Source organism: Ceratotherium simum, chromosome 17, assembly GCF_057802395.1.
Source record: "Ceratotherium simum simum isolate JZ-2026a chromosome 17, ASM5780239v1, whole genome shotgun sequence".
NCBI lineage: Eukaryota > Metazoa > Chordata > Mammalia > Perissodactyla > Rhinocerotidae > Ceratotherium > Ceratotherium simum.
Genome location: NC_141916.1, coordinates 48,656,173 through 48,675,935, shown reverse-complemented (window position 1 = coordinate 48,675,935; position 19,763 = coordinate 48,656,173). Strand labels below are relative to the sequence as shown.

The 19,763-nt window shown below is 40.9% G+C and overlaps 1 protein-coding gene and 1 pseudogene across 2 annotated transcripts; both read right to left on the bottom strand.

The window, feature by feature from the left end:
- Window positions 1–1,479: 1,479 nt before the first annotated feature.
- On the bottom strand, window positions 1,480–1,879 carry LOC101391594 (large ribosomal subunit protein eL33 pseudogene; annotated as a pseudogene).
- A 12,149-nt stretch (window positions 1,880–14,028) lies between these two features.
- Window positions 14,029–19,028, bottom strand: LOC106802658 (uncharacterized). 2 transcript variants are annotated; one of them, XM_087442737.1, is made up of 7 exons: window positions 18,868–19,028; window positions 17,135–17,419; window positions 16,913–16,975; window positions 16,518–16,541; window positions 15,511–15,558; window positions 14,968–15,018; window positions 14,029–14,274 (listed from the first exon to the last, which is right to left on the bottom strand). In XM_087442737.1, coding segments are annotated over exons 1-7 (543 nt in total). In that variant the 5' UTR covers window positions 18,938–19,028; the 3' UTR covers window positions 14,029–14,272. The 2 variants fall into 2 exon arrangements, with proteins under 2 accessions (XP_087298863.1, XP_087298864.1); XM_087442738.1 differs by lacking the exon at window positions 16,518–16,541.
- Between the last annotated feature and the right edge of the window lie 735 nt (window positions 19,029–19,763).

Genomic DNA, 19,763 nt, shown 5'->3' with positions numbered 1-19,763 from the left:
ACATATGTACATCACTGTACCATCATACAGAGTATTTTCACTGCCCTAAAAATCCTTTGTGCTCACCTATTCATCTCCTCTCTCCATCTTTACATCCCTGGAAACCACTGATCTTTTTATTATCTCCATAAATTTGCCTTTTCCAGAATGTCATATAGTTGGAATTATACAGTATGTAGCTCCTTCAGATTGACTTCTTTCACTTAGTGATATGCATTTAAGATTCTTCCATGTCTTTTCATGGCTTGAAAGCTCATTTCTTCTTAGCACTGAATAATATTCCATTGTCTGGATGTACCACAGTTTATTTATCCATTCACCTACTGAAAGATATCTTGATTACTTCCAAGTTTTGGCAATTATGAATAAAACTTCCATAAACAACCATGTGCAGGTTATTTTGTGGACATAAGTTTTCAACTCCTTTGGGTAAATACCAAGCAGTGTGATTGCTGGATCATATGGTAAGAGCATGTTTAGTTTTGTAAGAAACCACCCGTCTTCAAAGTGGTTGTACCATTTTGCTTTCCCATCTGCAATGAATGAGAGCTCCTGTTGCTCCACATCCTCACCAGCATTTGATGTTGTCAGTGTTCTGGATTTTGACCATTCCAATTGGTATATAGTGGTATCTCATTGTTGTTTTAATTTGCATTTTCCTGATGGTGTATGATATGGAGCATCTTTTCATATGCTTATGTATAAATTCTTTGGTGACATGTCTTTTAAGGTCTTTGACCCATCTTTTAATTGGGTTGTTTGTTTTCTTATTATTGCATTTTAAGAGTTCTTTGTATATTTTGGATAATGGTCCTTTATCAGATGTGTCTTTTGCAAATATTTTCCCCCAGTCTGTGACTCATCTTCTAATTTTCTTGACATTTTGTAGAGCAAAGGTTTTTAATTTTAATGAAGTTCAGCTTAATTATTTCTACTGTTGGGGAGGAAAAATTTTTCCTTCTTCCCTTCTAGGTTCATTGGCTGGTCTAATTATTAAAGTGATATAAGACAGATTAACAGGAGAAAAACAAATTTAATTACGTATGTACAGGAGCCCCACAAAGACAAAGACTCCAAAGCAGTCAAGCAATTGAGGCTTATACACCATCCTGAGCTAAGAAGAAAGTAGGGGTCTGGGGCTTCAAAGAGGAGGAAAACAATTCATAGGAGGATAAGAAGAGCAAATGTTCAGTAAACAGATGTTTGCCATGCCATGCAGATAAGTCTCTTTGATGTAAAAAATTACCTCTTGTAATAGCTCTCTTCCTGGTATAGGACCCCTATCTAAATTATTTAAGGCAGTTAAGGGAGAGGTAAAAAGCTTTTCCTGAGTTTGCTGGGTTCTAACTACCTTCAGCTCAAAACAATCCAAATGCCAAAGTAGCACATTTTGGGGTGACACATTCTGCTCCCCCTCACTTCCATGGATCATATCTTTAGCGTTACATCTAAAAAGGTATGCTTTTTTTTTTTTTCAAATCCAGTTTTATTTACTTACTTTTCAATAAGTTTAAATCCTTGAAGGGTACAGCATCACACGGATTCTGTGTCCAACGGCCTTAGCAGGAAGGTTGCTTCAGAATTTGGCACGAACCATGCCACTGTTTCCATGAGCACGAGTTACCTTTCCCCAGATTACTCTGGTTTTGTTAGGTTTGCCACCAGGAGTCACTGTGTTGTTCTTTGCTTTGTACGCGTAAGCACATCTCTTGCCCAGATAGAATTCAGTTTCATCTTGAGCATAAACACCTTCAATTTTAAGAAAGGCTCTGTGCTCCCTCTGGTTCCAGAGACCCCACTCATAGCCAGCAAAAATGGCCTTCGACCACAGCCTTCCAGACATACTCGTCGCTTTAGAAGTTCTATCTCCGGCAGGCTTCCACAGAAAAAGAAAAGGTATGCTTTTTTTAAATCAAAATAGTTATCACTGTGAGATAGCCAGCATCCAAGATCCCTACCTCTTAGTATTCAGACTCTCATGTAGGCTCCTACCACACTGTATCGGGATTGGTCTGTGTGAACAATAAATATGGCAGCAATGGTGGTATGTCGCTCGTGAGATTGAATTATAAAAGAAGCTGTGGCTTCACCTTGTTCACTCTCTTTTGTTCTTCAATATTTCTCTCTCTCTCTCTCTGGCTCTCTCTCTCTCTCATCACTTCCTTTGGGAGAAACCAGGTGCCATGTCAAACAGCTCTATGGAGAGGCACCATCCTTTACAAGCAATTCTGATGGAGCCTCCCTCATTTGATATCGTTGAGAGGGAAGGAGAAGGGAGCTTTCACCTCCAATCCCTCACTCCCCACTTGACCTCTGATAACAACGTCACCTCTCCAGCTTGTTTCTAACCTGGACAGAGGTAGGATGAACTACAGGAATGAGTCTGCTTCCTCCTAGTAAGCCCTGCAGTGAGGCGTCCAGCTCTAGGTGCTGAAGAATCCTTGACAGTGACAATTTTTAAAATGAGAAGGTGTCTTTGCCTTTTGTTTATAGTTGTATCCTATAGTCACCAATGTCAACACTACTCTATATCTAAACTCACTTGTTAATTACACTTGCATTTCCTCCCTTGCAAAATTTTTTGTTTTTCCTGGAGTTAATAATTATCTTTGTCTTCATTTATCTGGTTTTGTTTTTTTTTGTTTTTTTGTGGGTTTTTTTTTTTTTTTTGGTGAGGAAGATTAGCCCTGAGCTAACATCTGTTGCCAATCCTCCTTTTTTATTTATTTTTTTTTTGCTGAGGAAGATTGGCCCTGGGCTAACATCCGTGACCATCTTCCTCTACTTTATGTGGGACACCACCAGCACATGGCTTGACAAGCGGTGCATCAGTCCCCGCCTGGGATCCGGATCTGCGAACCCGGGGCCACTGAAGGAGAGCATGCGAACTTAACCGCTACGCCACCGGGCCAACGGTCTAGTTTTCTTTAAACATCTAAGTCTTCCTGTGACCTCCAACAGACCTGTAAAATCCCTCTTAATACAATTTTCCTCACCTTCAAACCTGTCAGATAATTTGCTTTTGTCCTGAAAATTCCCTTTTCTCCCTCTTAAGTAGGATAATGTACATGCTGAGTTAATGCTTTCCTCTTTCTTAGTTTTCCTCTTGTTTGGTGAAGCACATTCTACTATATCTTTTTGCAAATGAGTGCATGAGAGGCAAAATATTTCAAGATCTTTCATGTCTCAGAATGACTTTAGTCTAGCCTTATGCTCAACTGATAACCTGACTGGATACAGGATTCTAGGTTGAAAATTATTTTTACTCAGAATTTTTATGACACTGTTCCACTGTTTTCTGACTTCCACTGCTGTTCCACTATCATTCTGATTCTTAATTTCTTGCATATGACTATTTTTCTCACTGAAATCTTCAGGATCATCTTTTTATCCCTAAAATTTAATTAGGTATACATTGATGTGGATCTTTTTTCCATTTATTGTGCTGGGCACTCAGGATTCCACGAAAGGCCCCCGTCCTGGTCCCTGAAATTTAAAAGGAGCCCCACACAGACACCAAAACCAAAGACATTGTTTTTCCCTTTTACTGTCATTAGAAAATATTTTAAAAGTTCAGGAAGTCTGGGGCGCGCACCGACGCACCGCTTGTCCAGCCATGCTGAGGCCGTGTCCCACATACAGCAACTAGAAGTATGTGCAACTATGACATACAACTATCTACTGGGGCTTTGGGAAAAAAAGGAGGAGGACTGGCAATAGATGTTAGCTCAGGGCCAGTCTTCCTCAGCAAAAAGAGGAGGATTAGCATGGATGTTAGTTCAGGGCCAGTCTTCCTCACAAAAAAAAAAAAAATTCAGGAAGTAAATAAAATAAGCAGGAATTATGGGAAAGGGGCTCAGGGTGACTGGGGCCCTCCAGGGCTGAAGATGCAGGATTGAGAATATGTACAGAGAATAAATTTGCCACTTCTGCCCTGGGGCACCAGAGAAAAAAATGACTACTTTTGCTTAAACTTAGCCACCTCAAATCAACCAAAATCACACCCAGACGGGCAGGTTCTCCCACTCCCCATGTAACTGCACTCCCTGCCACTCCTATGCAGTGGTGTAGTGGGGAGGTACTTAGAACTTCCTGGAAATCCTAAATCAGACGTGAGGCATAAGGGAGGAAAACTTGCCCAGCAGGTTCCCACAGGAGCCTGACCAGGTCAGTCCTGGGCCCAGACCAGCTTCCAATCTGCTATTCTAGCAAACAGCTTGCCCCTTCCCCCATCTTAGCTCACAGGGTCACGGTTGGCATGGTTGGTGCAGGGAACACATGGCTCCTTTAGCCTCTAGGCTTGGCCAAAAGGGCAATCTCCAAGGAACAGGCTGCAGGACTTGGACAGAAACGGGACCTGAACCTTGGTTCTAGCTCGGTTATAACCTGCAAATATTTAGAGATATAGCACACAGACCTCTTTTCGTATTTCTGTTCTGGAGTCTACAGATGTTAAGTGTGGGCCTGTGGATAATCACTGGACACTTTCAATATGGAGAATCATCGTTGAGTTCTGAGAGCTGTATTGTAAAGTATTTCATTGATAATTTCTTTTCTAATGTATTCTGTTTTCTTTGAAATTTTTTCAGTTAAATTTTCTTATTTTTTTCCTCACCAATAATTGACCATCTCTTTGCCCTTTTGTTCTATTTTATGGGGGAGTTTCTTAACTTTATCAGCTATAAAGAGTTTTGTAGAATCATGTGCCTCACAGTAGGGAGATTGGGTGACCTGATGGATATTTTGTTGAAGCTCTGTCTCCAGATGCTGTCTCTGAGACAGCTCTGAGTCTTCAGATGAATCTTCCTGTCTCCTGCTTGGCAAGCATAATCTTCACTGCTGGCACTTTGGAGCTGGTCAGGGTAAGAGGTTGGGCATCTCTCCATTCATTATACGTATAGGCTTTCACTTGATTGCCCTGTTTTTAGAACAGCATTTCACTTGTATCCTCTTCAGTGGCAGTTGTCCCCAAGTTCAGCACCTCCCTGGTTCAGTTTTTCTAGAGAATAAACCTACTCTCTCCTGCTGGAATAAGGGAGGGTATAAACCTAACGGTTTCCTGTCATCTGTCTCACCACCACCATCACTCCTCCTCCAATCTAATCTTCACAGCACCTGGTGTCTCTGATCCTTGAGCATTTTAGGGTTCTGTAAGACCAATCCACATACTTCTATTTGGTACCACTTTCCCTCAATCAGACTTCCACAGGTCCTTGAGTATTGCCTTTCTCCTTTCTGTTATGTCATTAACCTTTCTGCCTGTTTTCAGTCTTCATATATTGTGGCTTATAATTGTCCTATGGGTTTTATCAAAGATGATGTTGCCCTTCTGTTGTTTTTGTTTTGGGAGGGTCTTTGATAAGAAAGGGGATAAGAAATGTTTTTACTACTAAACTATAAGTCACACTCAGTTATATTTTAGGAAAGCAATTTACCAATATGCTAAGAAGTCAAAACAAAAGGCTGCCACAGGCTTATAAGCCAAGGCTTCTGTTCCCATCATTCCATTTAAATAGCTCACACTGGGGTAACCAATGACTTCCAGTTGCTAAAATCAACGGACCTTTTTCAGTCATCATCTTAACTTGCTTCTCAGCAGTAATGGACATTGTTTAAAATTCTGTCCTATTTAAAACACTCTCTTGCTTTGGCTCCGTGATACTGTACTGTTTTATATTTTAACTCTGGTTGCTCCACTCGTTACTTCTTTCATTTATTAACTATTTACCGAGTCCCTTCTCTATGCTAGTTATTATACGAGGAGTTTAGGACGTAATGATGAATACAAAATCATAGTTCCCACCATCTAGGAGCTAAAGCCTTGTGTGTCCTTTGCAGATACATCTGCTTCTGTTTAGCCATGAAACTATGAAATTCCTCTAATTTTGTTTTAGATTCTCATCTCTTCTCACTCTCTACTATCTCCTTAGAAAAACTCATCCTAAAAAATAAAGTCAGTATGTGAGGTGATAGATGTGTTAATTAACTTTATTCTGATAATATTTTACAATGTATATGTAGATCAACTCATCACACTGTACACTTTAAATCTATACCATTTTGTCAATTATACCTTAATAAAGCTGGAAAAAAAGAAAAAGTCATTTTGCCCATGGCTTCAATTATCATCTATGTGCCAATGATACAAAGTTATATCTCTTGCCAAGACCTCTACTGAGCTTCACATTTTTATCTATTTGACATGTTCATTAGAATATTTTAAAGGCATCACTCAATATTTCCAAAACAAAATTAATCTGGTAATCTAACTCAAGAGACCGCCATCCAACCACTCCCACAATACAACATCTAGAATTTTGGCTCTGTCTCATGCCACGTACAAAATCCACCACCAATATTTGTCCTCTTTTCTAATTTTCTAAGTATTTCTCAATACCATCCACTTTTCTCTATCTCTATTGCCGTGCTCACCTACACTCTACAATACCCTCCCTACTTGGTGACCTGTAATCATTCTAACTTTCCCTCCAAATCCTTCTCCAAGCTGTAGTCTGAAGCCAGAGTAAGCTTTTCAATCCGTACATGTGATAATGCAAAAAACTTTTGCCAGCCCCAGCTTTAAAACTTCCAATAGCTCATAAAATAAAGACTAAAATCCTGAAGGTGGCCATCATGGCTGGCATCATCTGGTCCTTTCCTCCCTCTCCAGACACATCTCAAATCTCACCCTCCCTCTCATTCATTCATGATCCCTGTTGCAAACTGGCCTCTTCTGTCCTTCCTCCTCCTTCCCTCCAGAACACGTCTTCTCTTCCCATACCCTAGAATGTTCTCCACTTCCCACCTTCTTTCTGCCTAGTTAACGCCTACACACTCTCCTTTGTTATAAACTTACATGGAATCATGTTCACTTCCTTCTGAATTCTTATTTCAATTTGTAATTACACATCCATTAGTGTATTTATTTGATTTATAGCCCCATTTTCTTTAGATTTGCACTGTTTAATACAATACTCACAAGCCACTTGGAGCTGTTAAAATTTAAATTAATTAAAATTAAATAAAATTTAAAATTCAGTTTCTCAGTTACACTAGCCACATCTCAAGCACTCAATAGCCACCTGTGGCTAGTGGTTACCATACGGCTGCCATATTGGATAGCATAGATATGGAACATTTGTATCATCACAGAAAGTTACATTAGACAGCACTGCTTTAGACTTTAAGCTCCAAGAGAGAAGAACTGGATCTAATTTTGCTCATCCTTCTGTCCTCAATGCCTAGCACAGGGCTTGTCAATTTTTTTTTTTTTTTGTGAGATCAGCCCTGAGCTAACTTCTGCCAATCCTCCTCTTTTATTTTTTTTGCTGAGGAAGATTGGCCCTGGGCTAACATCTGTGCCCATCTTCCTCCACTTTATATGGGATGCCGCCACAGCATAGCTTGCCAAGCAGTGCGTCGGTGCGTGCCCGGGATCCAACCCGGCGAACCCCGGGCCACCACAGCAGAGCACGCGCACTTAACCACTTGCGCCACCGGGCTGGCCCCTCAAATATTTTTTTAAATGATCAAATAAATGAATTTTTGATACAGTACCTTCTATTATTTCCAAAATAAAAAACAAATAGCTGACATCAGAGAAAGGAAAAAAGAAAAATGGACTCGTGCAATCATTAAAAATGTTTGTAAAGTTTTGTGATAACATGGTGAAATGTTTATTAAATAATAATGGTAAGTGGAAGAGGAAGAAATAATACCATGCTTATAGTATGATTACTACTATGTAAAACAATGTGTATAGAATGAGAGGAAAAAATAAAACACTAATAGTGGTTATCACTGGATAAGGACTATGGGTAATGGATGGTATTTTGTCCAGACTTTTTTATTTATCCAAGTTTTCTACAATGAAAATATCCTCCTGTCATAATCCAAAAAATTGATTTATGTGAAAAAGTTTAGAATTGGTATAAGTTTTTTAAGTTTAACCTATGTTGTCATAGGTAATGTAACAGGGTTAATTTATAAGAGTCAAATGCACAATATATGTAAAATTACCTAGCATAGAGTATGACAATAAAAGTTCAACAATGCAAATTCATTTATTTATTCTTTTATTCAAAGGGAGTGGTTTTGTTCTTTCTCCCTCATGACAACTTTCTAATAATGAATTATCAAAAAAAAAATAGGTGGGGGCAGGCTGGGTGGCGTAGTGGTTAAGCTCATGTTCTCCGCTTCAGTGGCCTAGGGTTCACAGGTTCAGATCCTGGGTGCAGACCTACACACCACTTATCCAGCCATGCTGTGGCAGGCATCCCACATAAAGTAGAGGAAGATGGGCATGGATGTTAGCACAGGGCCAATCTTCCTCAGCAAAAAGAGGAGGATTGGCAACAGATGTTAGCTCAGGGCTAATCTTCCTCAAAAAAAAATGTAGATATATATGCGTTTTGCTAAGTAGCCACTCTATTTAGCACTAGAAGTATTCAAAAAAGAAGCAGAAAAGCCATCTAAAAGGAATGCTGCTGAATGAATCCATCATGGTATGTCATCTGATTGCTTGTGAACATTAATGATATCTAAGTCTCCTTCATCTAAATGCCAATGATTCTGCACTTTGGCATATAAATGACTCAGCCTATTCTCTACCTATGCATAGAGTAGTGGCATCTCCAAGTCATCTTCCCTCAGGTGTTTCAATATGGGAAACAAAGCCCAGTCCCATCTAAAAAAATGCCTGCTGCCTCTTTATTTATGTCTAAAATAAACCAAGTTCTGCTTCCAGAAAAATGAGTATACACACTTTTTCCTATTTCTCCCACTGCATACAACTAAAAATCCTGAACACGACAGATAAAACAAACATAAGAAGACTCTTAAAGTTGGAGAGAACAAGGCAGTTGAGCTAGGGACCCAAGAAATGACATGATGGCAAGTTCTCTAGATCTCTTTTTTGCTTTATAAATCCCTGACTTGTAGCTAAAAAAGCCAGTAACACAGAAATACCAAGAGACACAGATGAAAAAAGCCCCAACAAAAGCCCATTCTTTCTAGCCAAAGGACCAGGAAACAGACAGCCTACCAAGGCAAAAAATATTTAAACAGTAACCACTCTACTACAGTCAAACACCATAGAAAAAACTATGGCCCCAAGTGAGGAGCTTAGACTTCCACACTTGCCAGGCTGTAACAAGGTGCCCCAACCCCATGCCAGAGCAGTGTCAGAGAAGGCCGAGTAGGAACTGGAACTTTCATCCCCATCTAGCAGTTTGAGCCCCTCACTGCCCCCAACCACATAATGTCAATGGAGACCACTGGACTGGAGGAGCCTGGACTTCTTCCCCCATCCAGCAGTAAAGAAGCACCCCTCCTTTCTATACTAGGGTGGTGCCAGTGGAGTCCACATGGAAAGCAGTAATCAGGCACTCCCACTCCTCTCAGACAGAGCGGTATCAGTGGAGGCCTTAGTGCAGAGCCAGAATTCCATCTCTCACCCTCTGCCACTTGGGTGTCAACAGAGGTTGAGGGGGAAACCTGTACTTCTACCCCCACCTGGCAGTAATGTAGTGCCACCACCTTTCCCCTGCCGTATTGGTGTCATAGGAAACCAGCTAAGAGAGAATTAAATAAGATACAGAGTCGCATAATATCTAAAATATCCTGGTTCAACGAAAAATCACTTGTCATACGAAGAATCAGGAAAATCTCAACTTGAATGAACTGGATAATCAGTAGATGCTGGAACAAAAATGACAGACATATTAGAATTACATGACAGAGGGCCGGCCCTGTGGCTTGGTGGTTAAGTGCGCGCGCTGCAATGCTGGTGGCCCGGGTTCGGATCCCGGGTGCGCATCGAGGCACCACTTCTCCGTCCATCCTGAGGCCGAGTCCCACATACAGCAACTAGAAGGATGTGCAGCTATGACATACAACTATCTACTGGGGCTTTGGAGGCAAAAAATAAAATAAATAAAAATCTTTAAAAAAAAAAAAAAAGAATTACATGACAGAGATTTTAAAGCAGTCATCATAAAAATGCTTCAATGAGCAATTACAAACATGCTTAAAACAAATTAAAAAGTAGAAACTCTCAGCAAAGAAAGAGAAATTCTCAGCAAAGAAATCAAAATGTATAAAAGAACCAAAAGGAAATTTTAGAACTGAAAATTACAATAACCAAAATTTAAAAACGTAATGGATGGCCTCAACAGCAGAGGAAAAACCTCCATGAACCTGAAGATAGAACAAGAGAACAATAGAAATTACCCAATCTGAACAACAGAGAGAAAAAGACAGAAAAGAAAATTAAAAAACAATAACAGAGCCTCAGGGTCCTGTGGGGCCTAGGGCCAGCCCCACAGCTTAGCGGTTAAGCGCGTGCACTCCGCTGCTGGCGGCCCAGGTTCGGATCCCGGGCGTGCACCCACGCACCACTTCTCCGGCCATGCTGAGGCCGCGTCCCATATACACCAACTAGAAGGATGTGCAACTATGACATACAGCTATCTACTGGGGCTTTGGGGGAAAAAAAGGAGGAGGATTGGCAATAGATGTTAGCTTAGAGCCAGTCTTCCTCAGCAAAAAGAGGAGGATTAGCATGGATGTTAGCTCAGAGCTGATCTTCCTCACAAAAAAAGAAAAAAAGAAAAAAGGCCTAATATTCGTGTCATCTGAGTTCCAAAAGGAGAGGAGAAACAGGGCAGTCCTCAGAACGAACTCAAAGAAATAATGGCTGAAAACTTCCCCAATTTGGCAAGACATAAACCTAAAGATTTAAAAAGGCAAGCAAACTCCAACCATGATAAACCCAAAGAAATCCACACCACGACACATCATAATCAAATATCTGAAAATAAAGACAGAAAAAAATCTTGAAAGCAGCAAGAGAAACAACTTATTTATAGGGGAAAAACAATACAAATGACAGCAGAAAACATCGTCAGACACAAAAGCCAGAAGGAAGTGGCACGATGTTTTTTAAGTGCTGAAAGAAAAGAACTGCCAATCCTGATTTCTATACATGGTGAATTTATCTTTCAGGCATGAAAGGGAAATAAAGACACTGGATGAAGGAAAACAAGAGAATGTGTCAGTAGCAGACCTACCTGAAAAGAATGGCTAAAGGAAGTTCTCTAAACAGAAAGGAAATGATAAAAGGAACTTTGGAACATCAAGAAAGAAGAAAACCATGGAAAGGGAAAAATATGGGTAAATAAAACATATATTCCTTTTTCTCTTGAGCTTTCCAAATGTTTGACAGTTGAAGCAAAAATTATAACACTATTTGATATGGGTGTACATGTATGTAGAGAAATATTTAAGACAATTACATTATAAGCAGAGGAGAGTAAAGGGAGACATACAGGGAGGTAAGATTTCTATACTTCAAAGCAGTAAAATGTTAACTCAATTAGACTGTGATAAGTTATGTGTATATAACATAACACCTACAGCAACCACTAAAAAAAAGTTGTACAAAGAGATACACTTAAAAAACACTATACATAAGCCAAAATGGAAAATTTTTTTTGTAACATTCAAGTAACCCACAGGAAGGCAAGACAATAGGAAACAGAAAAAACAAGACAAACAGAAAACAAAAAGTAAAATGGCAGACTTAAGCCCCAACATATCAATAATTAAATATGAATGGTCTAAAGTAAACCAAATGCTTGAAAATTGGGGGGTTTCTGGATTACAGAAATAGAATAGCCTACACCATTATCAAAATTTGTCCAATATTTATATATAAATTGCACAAAATTTACATTAACTATTATTTACTATTTTGTTTGATTAATTTGGGGTACAAATTAATTGATTTTATATAATATCGATACCACACAGAACTTGTACATAGTGCAAATAACTTATGTAAACCTCTCAGCTCAGTCCACACCTTGCACAGTGGTAGCTATCACTCTGAGGACATGATTGGCTGGGGCTCCTCATCATTTGCTTGCTCGTGTGATAAGTTCCCACAGGGCTCTCTCAAGTGTTTACTCCTCCAAATATATACACTATTCCTAATTGACCTCATCCAAACCCATAGCTTCAACTGCCACTTACACCAGGATCAGCAAATACTCAGTACACGTGCTACAAATTCCCCCTTCAACCAATTCCAGGGTTTGGCACTCTAGGCTGCCACTTTTAACTGATCAGTTAGAATTTGAAATTAAATTTGTTTCCATTCTGGATAGATACTAATCAGTGCCTATTTTAAGTCCACCAACACTTTCCCCTGGCTAAATTTCACAAGTCATTCTAATGGTCTATCATAAAATTCCATGCTGAAATCTGCTTACAATTAAAAAGAAAATGGAAAGAGAAATTGGAAAAATAGTGACTGGAAGAACAGAAATAGTTTTATAGTCTTAAAAGAGATCAGTGGAGGCCTTGGAACTACTTTCCTAGTTAGAGGAAAAGCCCTGAGACAAGGGGCTTGATGGAGTCAGGATAAGGCATCCAAAAATCTGATGTATTCTGGTACAAACCCATCATAGGAGTAAGGGATTTATTGCATGTTGTATAAAAACCACTAGCGAACATGGAATATTTCTCCCTGAGACAAGCTAATAAGTTAATAATTCTTTAAGTTAATGATTCCAAACATTGGTATATCATATATTGAAATATATTAAGGAGCACAAAGAAACTTTCAACTGATTTAGTATAATTGACTCATTTTACAGGAGGCAGCTAGGGTTCATAAGTGGCAGAAATACGACTAGAATCTATATCTCCCCATTCCCAAGTCTGCACACCACTCTAAATTTCTACCATTTTTGTTTGTCATTTACACTATTGCATATACCTACTGTGAAGTACAAATATGTGCAATATCAACTAATTTAACGTAAACTCATATATACCCTTTTGCAAAAATCTAGTGTAAACGTTAAAAAAGCAAGGGTAATTGTATCCACCCCTCACTGAACCAAACCAGTTCTAGAATAAGATGTCCTATCCTGTCTGTGGTATGAAGAATAATGGCCTGCCAAAGATGCTCACTCACTAATTCCTGGAACCAGTGAATACGTTAAATTATGTGGTAAAGGGGAATTAAGGTGGCTAATCAATTGACCTTGAAATAGACAGTATCTTGGATTACCCAGGTGGGGCCCAATGTGTTCTTAGGGTCCTTAAAATTAGAAGAGGGAGGCAGTAGAGTCAGTGTCAGTGACTCTGTGATGTGTGAGAATCAACCAGCCATTGCTGGCTTTGAAGACACAAGAGGGCCAAGGAAAGTAGGCTTGAAAATGGATTCTTCCATAAAGCCTCCAGAAAGGAACTCAGTCATGCTGACACATGGTTTTTAACCCAGTGAGATGCCTTTCAGATTTCTGAGCTACAAAACTGTAAAATAATAGGTTTGTGTTGTCTTTTTTTTTCTGGTGAGGAAGATCAGCCCTGAGCTAACATCGGTTGCCAATCTTCCTCTTTTTGCTGAGGAAGATTAGCCCTGAGCTAACATCTGTGCCCACCTTCCTCTATTTGGTATATGAGATGCCACCGCAGCACGGCTTGATAAGCCGCGCGTAAGTCTACACCAGGCCACTGAAGCGGAGCACGCAAACTTAACCACTACACCACCAGGCTGGCCCCTGCGTTGTCTTAAGCAACTAAGTTTGTGGTAATTTGTTATAGCAGGAATAAGAAAACTAAAGATACTTTCCATAGATTCACTTCATGCTTTCCTGTGGCCATCAAGAGTGGGAGCCTGGGGCAGGCCCCGCGGCTTAGCGGTTAAGTGCACGTGCTCCGCTGCTGGCGGCCCGGGGTTCGGATCCGGGGCACGCACCCACGTACAGCTGCACCGACGTCCGGCTTCTCTAGCCATGCTGAGGCCGCGTCCCACATACAGCAACTAGAAGGATGTGCAGCTATGACATACAACTATCTACTGGGGCTTTGGGGAAAATAAATAAATAAATAATTTAAAAAAAAAAGAGTGGGAGCCTGGTTATAAAGAATCTATCAAAGAGGAATAAATGATTATTGGTACTAACACAAGGCAACTAAGTAATCTGTTCCCTTATAAAACAAAAACCCCTCTCAGAATTCATTTCAAAGGAACGTTTATTGACCCCATATTAAATGCGACATGGTTAAGAGATGCCCCTTCTCTGTCTGTACACAATTCCCTCTGCTGTTTATCCTCAGCTGGGTACATCCTATGTCTCAGAGTCTTTTACAATTATGCCTTTTCCTATAATGGAATGGTAGGCTTGTTCAGAAACTCACAATCTTCTTAGAAAGTTGTTAGCAGAGTGTTGGTTACAGGTAATGGAAAATCTGCTTCATTTTCTAAATTTAAAACAAAAAAACAGGAGTTACCAAGAGAAACAAGAGAACCTAGTGCTCAAAAGATCAGGTCCATCTTTCCCACTTCCCACTGTGACCTTCAGCATGTGACTTAATCTCTTTAAGGTCTAATTTCTTATTCTCCCTTCCTCTCTTTGTGTCTTAAGTGAGATATTTACACACTGTCTGGGTATCCATTTTACTTCATGAAGAAATCATTTTAGTGGCTTCCAAAAAAGCCAAGAGTGAGGCCAAGTATTAAAACTGGCACCTCCTGATTCAGAGCCCCAAGGCTTTACAGTTTTTAACTGAATGATATGTTCTATGCATCAGAATATCTGATGCCTTTTCTTCAGGCTCTCCCTTAAAAAAATTTCATGGACTGGACTGGAATCCATATCCTAGAGAGACAAGAAGAAAAGGAATCTTAGAAAACTTAAGGGAGAGGACTTATTTATGCTATGCCTATCTGGTTACTGAAAATCCAGACAATTAGACTTGGAAGATAAACCTCAGAGAGAAAAGAAGTTGTCTTTAACCTCCATCTTAGATTTTATAGCTGATCTCAGATTTTATAGCTGATCTCAACATCTGGGAAAGCTGTTTAGAATCCTTTCCCAGTGGATTAAAACCAGCACGGAAAATGGTATCGAATCTCTAATTAAAGATATCAGGGGCAAGAGAGAAGAAACTTACAAAAAAGCACTGAGACAGACTCATCACTTCCAAATGAGGTGCTGGGCTCATCTGCAATTAAGTAAAGAAATGGTTTTTATTCATTTCCAGTAATGTGCGTCTAGTGTTCAGTATGTCCAGTATTCAGCCAATAGCCTCAAGAAGCCCTAGTTAATGTAGGACTCCACTGTGTCTGTGACACTGCAACTTTCCTTCTCCTAACCGCCAAGGCACTCTGCCAGGCCTGAAATCTTACCAGTGGAAACGGAACGCAAATGCTCTCCATGAGAAGGATTTGGGTAAAGGGTTGGTCTCCACTCACACTTGGAAGCCTTGAGAGTAGCACATGAACCAGTCGCATCCCCATGCGCAAGAGCCATATTCTCTCTTCTCCCCCAAAAGTGGATTCAGCTAAGTGAATGTGGCACCTGGCCGAGAAGGGTGTAAACACAGGCAGAGCACCTACCAGAGACCCACTTCTTGAGTCAGTCCTGGAAAGCCTCCCAAGAAAAAATTCCTCAAAGACCAAGAATAGGCAAAAAAGTCAAAGATCTTTGGACTTACCTGATGCTCCAGGGACGAGCTCATCGAAATAAGCAGCAGTGACACCTTCTAGAAATAAAGGAGTAAGTTTCTTAATTTAAAAGGTTAAAACCTCCATGGATTTTCTCTTCTTATTAAAAACCAAAATTTCTCAATATATACATATATCAAATCTTTATGTTATACACCTTAAACTTATATAATGTTATATGTCAGTTATATCTCAGTAAAACTGAAAAACAAAAAATAAATGCATTACAGAAGAAAGAAAAAACACTAACAAAGCTTCTTGGTTTATTGGTAATTGCCACAGTCAGAAAGCATCTCTTGATAAGCAGGCTATGGAGTCTGGTATATCAGGAGAAATGATCAGATGGATCTGGGCCACGAGGCTGCTTCTTGCTCTTGTAGTCAAACATGAGAATTTACCTAATGCCCCATAGGATGGGAGTGGGGGTGGGAAGGCAGGAGAAAACATTAACTTACGTTAATTTATTAATCAACCACTATAGGTTGGGTAGTTAGAAGACAATACTGAGGTACAGCTTCACTTTGCAAATGAGGTATATTCTTCGAGGAAGACAATTAGTGTAAGGGCAAGAATTTAAAACCAGAGAAACAACCCTTTTTAACAGGCTCTTCAGCCTCACTAAAATACGATTTCTAGATTCCTCCACTACTACCTGCAATCCCGCAATACACTTAGAGCAGTGCTGGAATATAGATCTCAATACATATTAGCTATTATTTGCACACATAAGAATCAGATTGTTTAGAAATTTGCTTTTGTAGGCAAGGTCCAAGGCTCTTTCACAGCAAAAGTCCCAGCCATTCCTCAAACTATTGGGGTTTGTTTGTAGGGGCAGAAGACACTGAAATCTTATGACCCCTTGGCTAAGTGGCAGATAGAAAAATGAAAACCGATGGAGGCTTGAGAAAGAGATGGGCAGGGACTTCATGTTTAATTCACAAAGCTTTTAAATCTTTTTCTTCTATTCAGTCTAAATACAAATAAGATTTACACTTACCATAATCTTCACTGGAAAAGTTCTCTGTGTGAATTGTATCGTAGTCAACCAGAAAAGAAAAGGAAATTATTAACCTTTTTCTTGCCACCACATCCATCAACACCTTGGAGATACCAAGCCCAGAAGGCTGGTCCTGGAGATCAGGTGGGAGCAGATCTCTGGGCTGGAGCTATGTTGGTGTTCAACTGGTTTCATCTCCTGACACTCTAGGAAAATGCTTCAATTTTCCTCAACTTTCAAAGATCTTTTGGCAAAGTTTACTCCACCTCAGATAACAAAGCAGCAAAAGTATCCCCAAATGTATAAGTGACCATAGGACATTCGTATGCAATGAGCTATAAACAAAGAAAGGGAGGCAGGGAGAAATCTGCATTTTTGAAGACAGGAATCCTTACCTGTGGCCTCACTGGCTTCTTTCACAAAGCTGAGGATGTCTGATTCCACAGCAGTAGACAATTCTAGGAAAACAAAATGGAAGATGGGTGTGGTCACAAGCTTACGCTGGGAATCAAGTTCACTGGAGGACAGCAGGGAAAGCAGGCTTTCCCTCAGAAATGCAAAGTGGGAGCCCACCAACTCCTGCCCAGGCCTCCTCTGAAGCCAGAACCCTTGCTTACCAGAAGCCTGTGTGTTCGCTTCTGTGGTCAATCCTGCATCACGAATGAAATCTAGGTCAGTGGCCGACTCCAGGTCTGTGGCCGACTCCAGGTCTGTGGTCGACTCCAGGTCACTGGTTAACTCTAGTTCAGTGCTCGGCTTTAGGTTAATGATCATGTCTCCATCAATGACGGGCTTTCCATTAAAGGGCCCTATGATCACAGATGGCTCTTCAGACGGCGCTACGACAATGACCGGCGTGCCCTCAGCAGATAGCGCTGGGTCAGCAATAATCTCTAGGAATTCTAGAAGACAAAAAAGAAAAGAACAGCTCAAGCACTTTCTAGCAACAATATTTCCACAATCTCCACATACTTCCCATTCCAGCTAAATCTTTTTCTGGGGAAAACACGGAACATAAAAGGGCATATTGAATCAAATGTGGTCTCACCACAAGTCTCTCTTCTGCCAACTGCTAGAAAGTCCAGAAGACTAACCGCCACCCAGGAGTATGCTCAGTGTCCCTACACCACCCTCTTTTGAGGGGGTCAGGTTAGGAAGGAGCATTTGATATTGTGTCTCCAAATGTGAATTGGTCAGACTGGAACAAAAAAAAATTTCAGAGAGTCCCCCTCTATAATCTTTCCAGGCTCCTGAAAACTAAACAAAAACAAAAGGGGGTTCAGAGCAAGGAAAACAGCTGTTTCCAAAGTGCATGAACAAGAATGGCATCGACTCTAAAATGGGCTGCTCCTGCTATTTTGTCATTTAATGGGCTATGTCTAGGACTTCATTTTCCAGTCTGTCCCATAGAATGCACAGTCTAGATGTTTTGGGGCTTGCTAACCATAAAAGCATCATAACCATGTAAGCCTAATGGGCATTCAACCAGGGTCTTCTTGGACTATAGTCAAAGATACGTAGTCACTGTGGCTGCCTGGTTCAGCAGGTTATGGGCATCCTGCCAATAAGGCCAAAATCATTAGCTCTCTGATTTAGTCACTTTGCTTTATCATTCATTCATATGCAGTAAAGAACCCCAAACCCCGCATCTGATAAACTGAGAGCTACCAGAAGGAAAACTGGGAGGAAGGGGATGGGGGAAAGTAACCATTTTAATGCAAATGAATGAACAAGAAAAAATAGCTGAGAAATAAATTGACTTCTGAGAAATAAATTGACTTCAGGAAGGACTAGAAAAAGAAAGACTTTGGGGGAAAGCTTCCTTTCTCTGCTTCATGAAGACACCTATTTCTTTCCTTTCTCAATGTGACTCACAAGTTTCCATTCCAGACCCACTGATCTGCATGTGACTGACCTAGCGTGACTGACCTAGCGCTGAAGCACTTGGAATCTTACTCTACTATCACATGAGGGCACCCCTAGGACTCTTTACCTGAATTAAATAGGATAAAGCCTCGTTAGCACTCAGCAGTAAACAAGACCACAGAAAACTCTCGATGGTTCTCTAATCACCCACCTTAAGCCCATCTGGTCCAGTCTTATTACCTTTATAAGGTCAATTCAAACACATAACCCACATTTTAGCTTAGCCACTCAACCACACAAGGTCTCAGAGCTCAGCCACCCATCCCCACCTTGAGACCAACTTGACATAAATTTTACCCATTTCATTTTACGATGTTCACCGCAGGTCTCTCTTTCTTTCGGCGTGCACGGAAAGACACGCACACACACCCCATGAAAGGATTTTAGTCCCATTCTCCAAAAGACTTGCCAATGGTCTACCTACCGTAAACTGGTGCAGGATATGCCACAGCCAGGGCGAACCAGGCAGAGAGGACCAGCGCAGTCCTGAGCATGGTGGCGGAGAGGAGTGCAGGAGGCTCTCGAAGACGTGCAGGCAGGCGGCAGGCTCTGGATGTGCTGCACCCGGAGCTCCAACTGGGCTTTTTATAACCCTCAGCCCCAGGTCCCTGAAGGACCCATCCCCAGGTGGTTATGCAAGCCTCGCCCAAACACAGTAAGAATGCCCCTGGAGGGAAGAAAAGGAAACTGTGGGGGAGGGAGAAGCAAGGAGGGGTTTGGAGGAAAACTCCACGAGGTCCTTGGCAGCGAAATTAGGTCGCATTGCCCCATTACCATTAGCACCAATTATCTGCTTCTCAGAGGGGCAGGGAGAAATTCTAGTTCCACTAGGTCGCAGACGACTCCCCTCCCGGCCCAAGGTTGCAACTTTGTCATCTAGGCTGGAGCCAAATAGTGCTTTACTGAGCTCGGGAAATGCTGCTTTATATCAGAGTGCGGGACTAAGAATGGTGGTGGGAGCCTGCTGACTGTTCTGACTATAAGGAAGAGTCCTATTGTATACAGTCTTCTAACCCCAGAGGGTCTCTCAAAGAGGATAACAATTACTACTACAATAATAATAACAGAAATATCTAAAATTATAAGATTTCACGTGTGCTGCTACTTTATTTGATTCTCACCAGGGTCCTATGTGGGGGGCATCATTATCCCTATTTTTCTGGTGAGGAACCTAGAAGCGGAGAGATTAAATGACTCCCGATTCAGCTGAAGGTCTTCAGCTACATGATGTCATTAACAGCCTGTACTTCTTGGCTGTGCGGACCTGGCTCCTGCTAGTGACCTTCCCAGTCCTCTAGAGGGCAGTATTAAGCTGCGATG

Excerpts from the sequence above, each read along its gene's own strand:
- LOC106802658 (XM_087442737.1), bottom strand. The coding sequence starts at position 18,937 with ATGCTCAGGACTGCGCTGGTCCTCTCTGCCTGGTTCGCCCTGGCTGTG. Across the intron at positions 16,542-16,912 it reads AGAAGCCAGTGAGGCCACAG|AGAACTTTTCCAGTGAAGAT; the intron begins GTAAGGATTCCT and ends CAATTCACACAG. Across the intron at positions 15,019-15,510 it reads GCTCGTCCCTGGAGCATCAG|ATGAGCCCAGCACCTCATTT; the intron begins GTAAGTCCAAAG and ends ACTTAATTGCAG.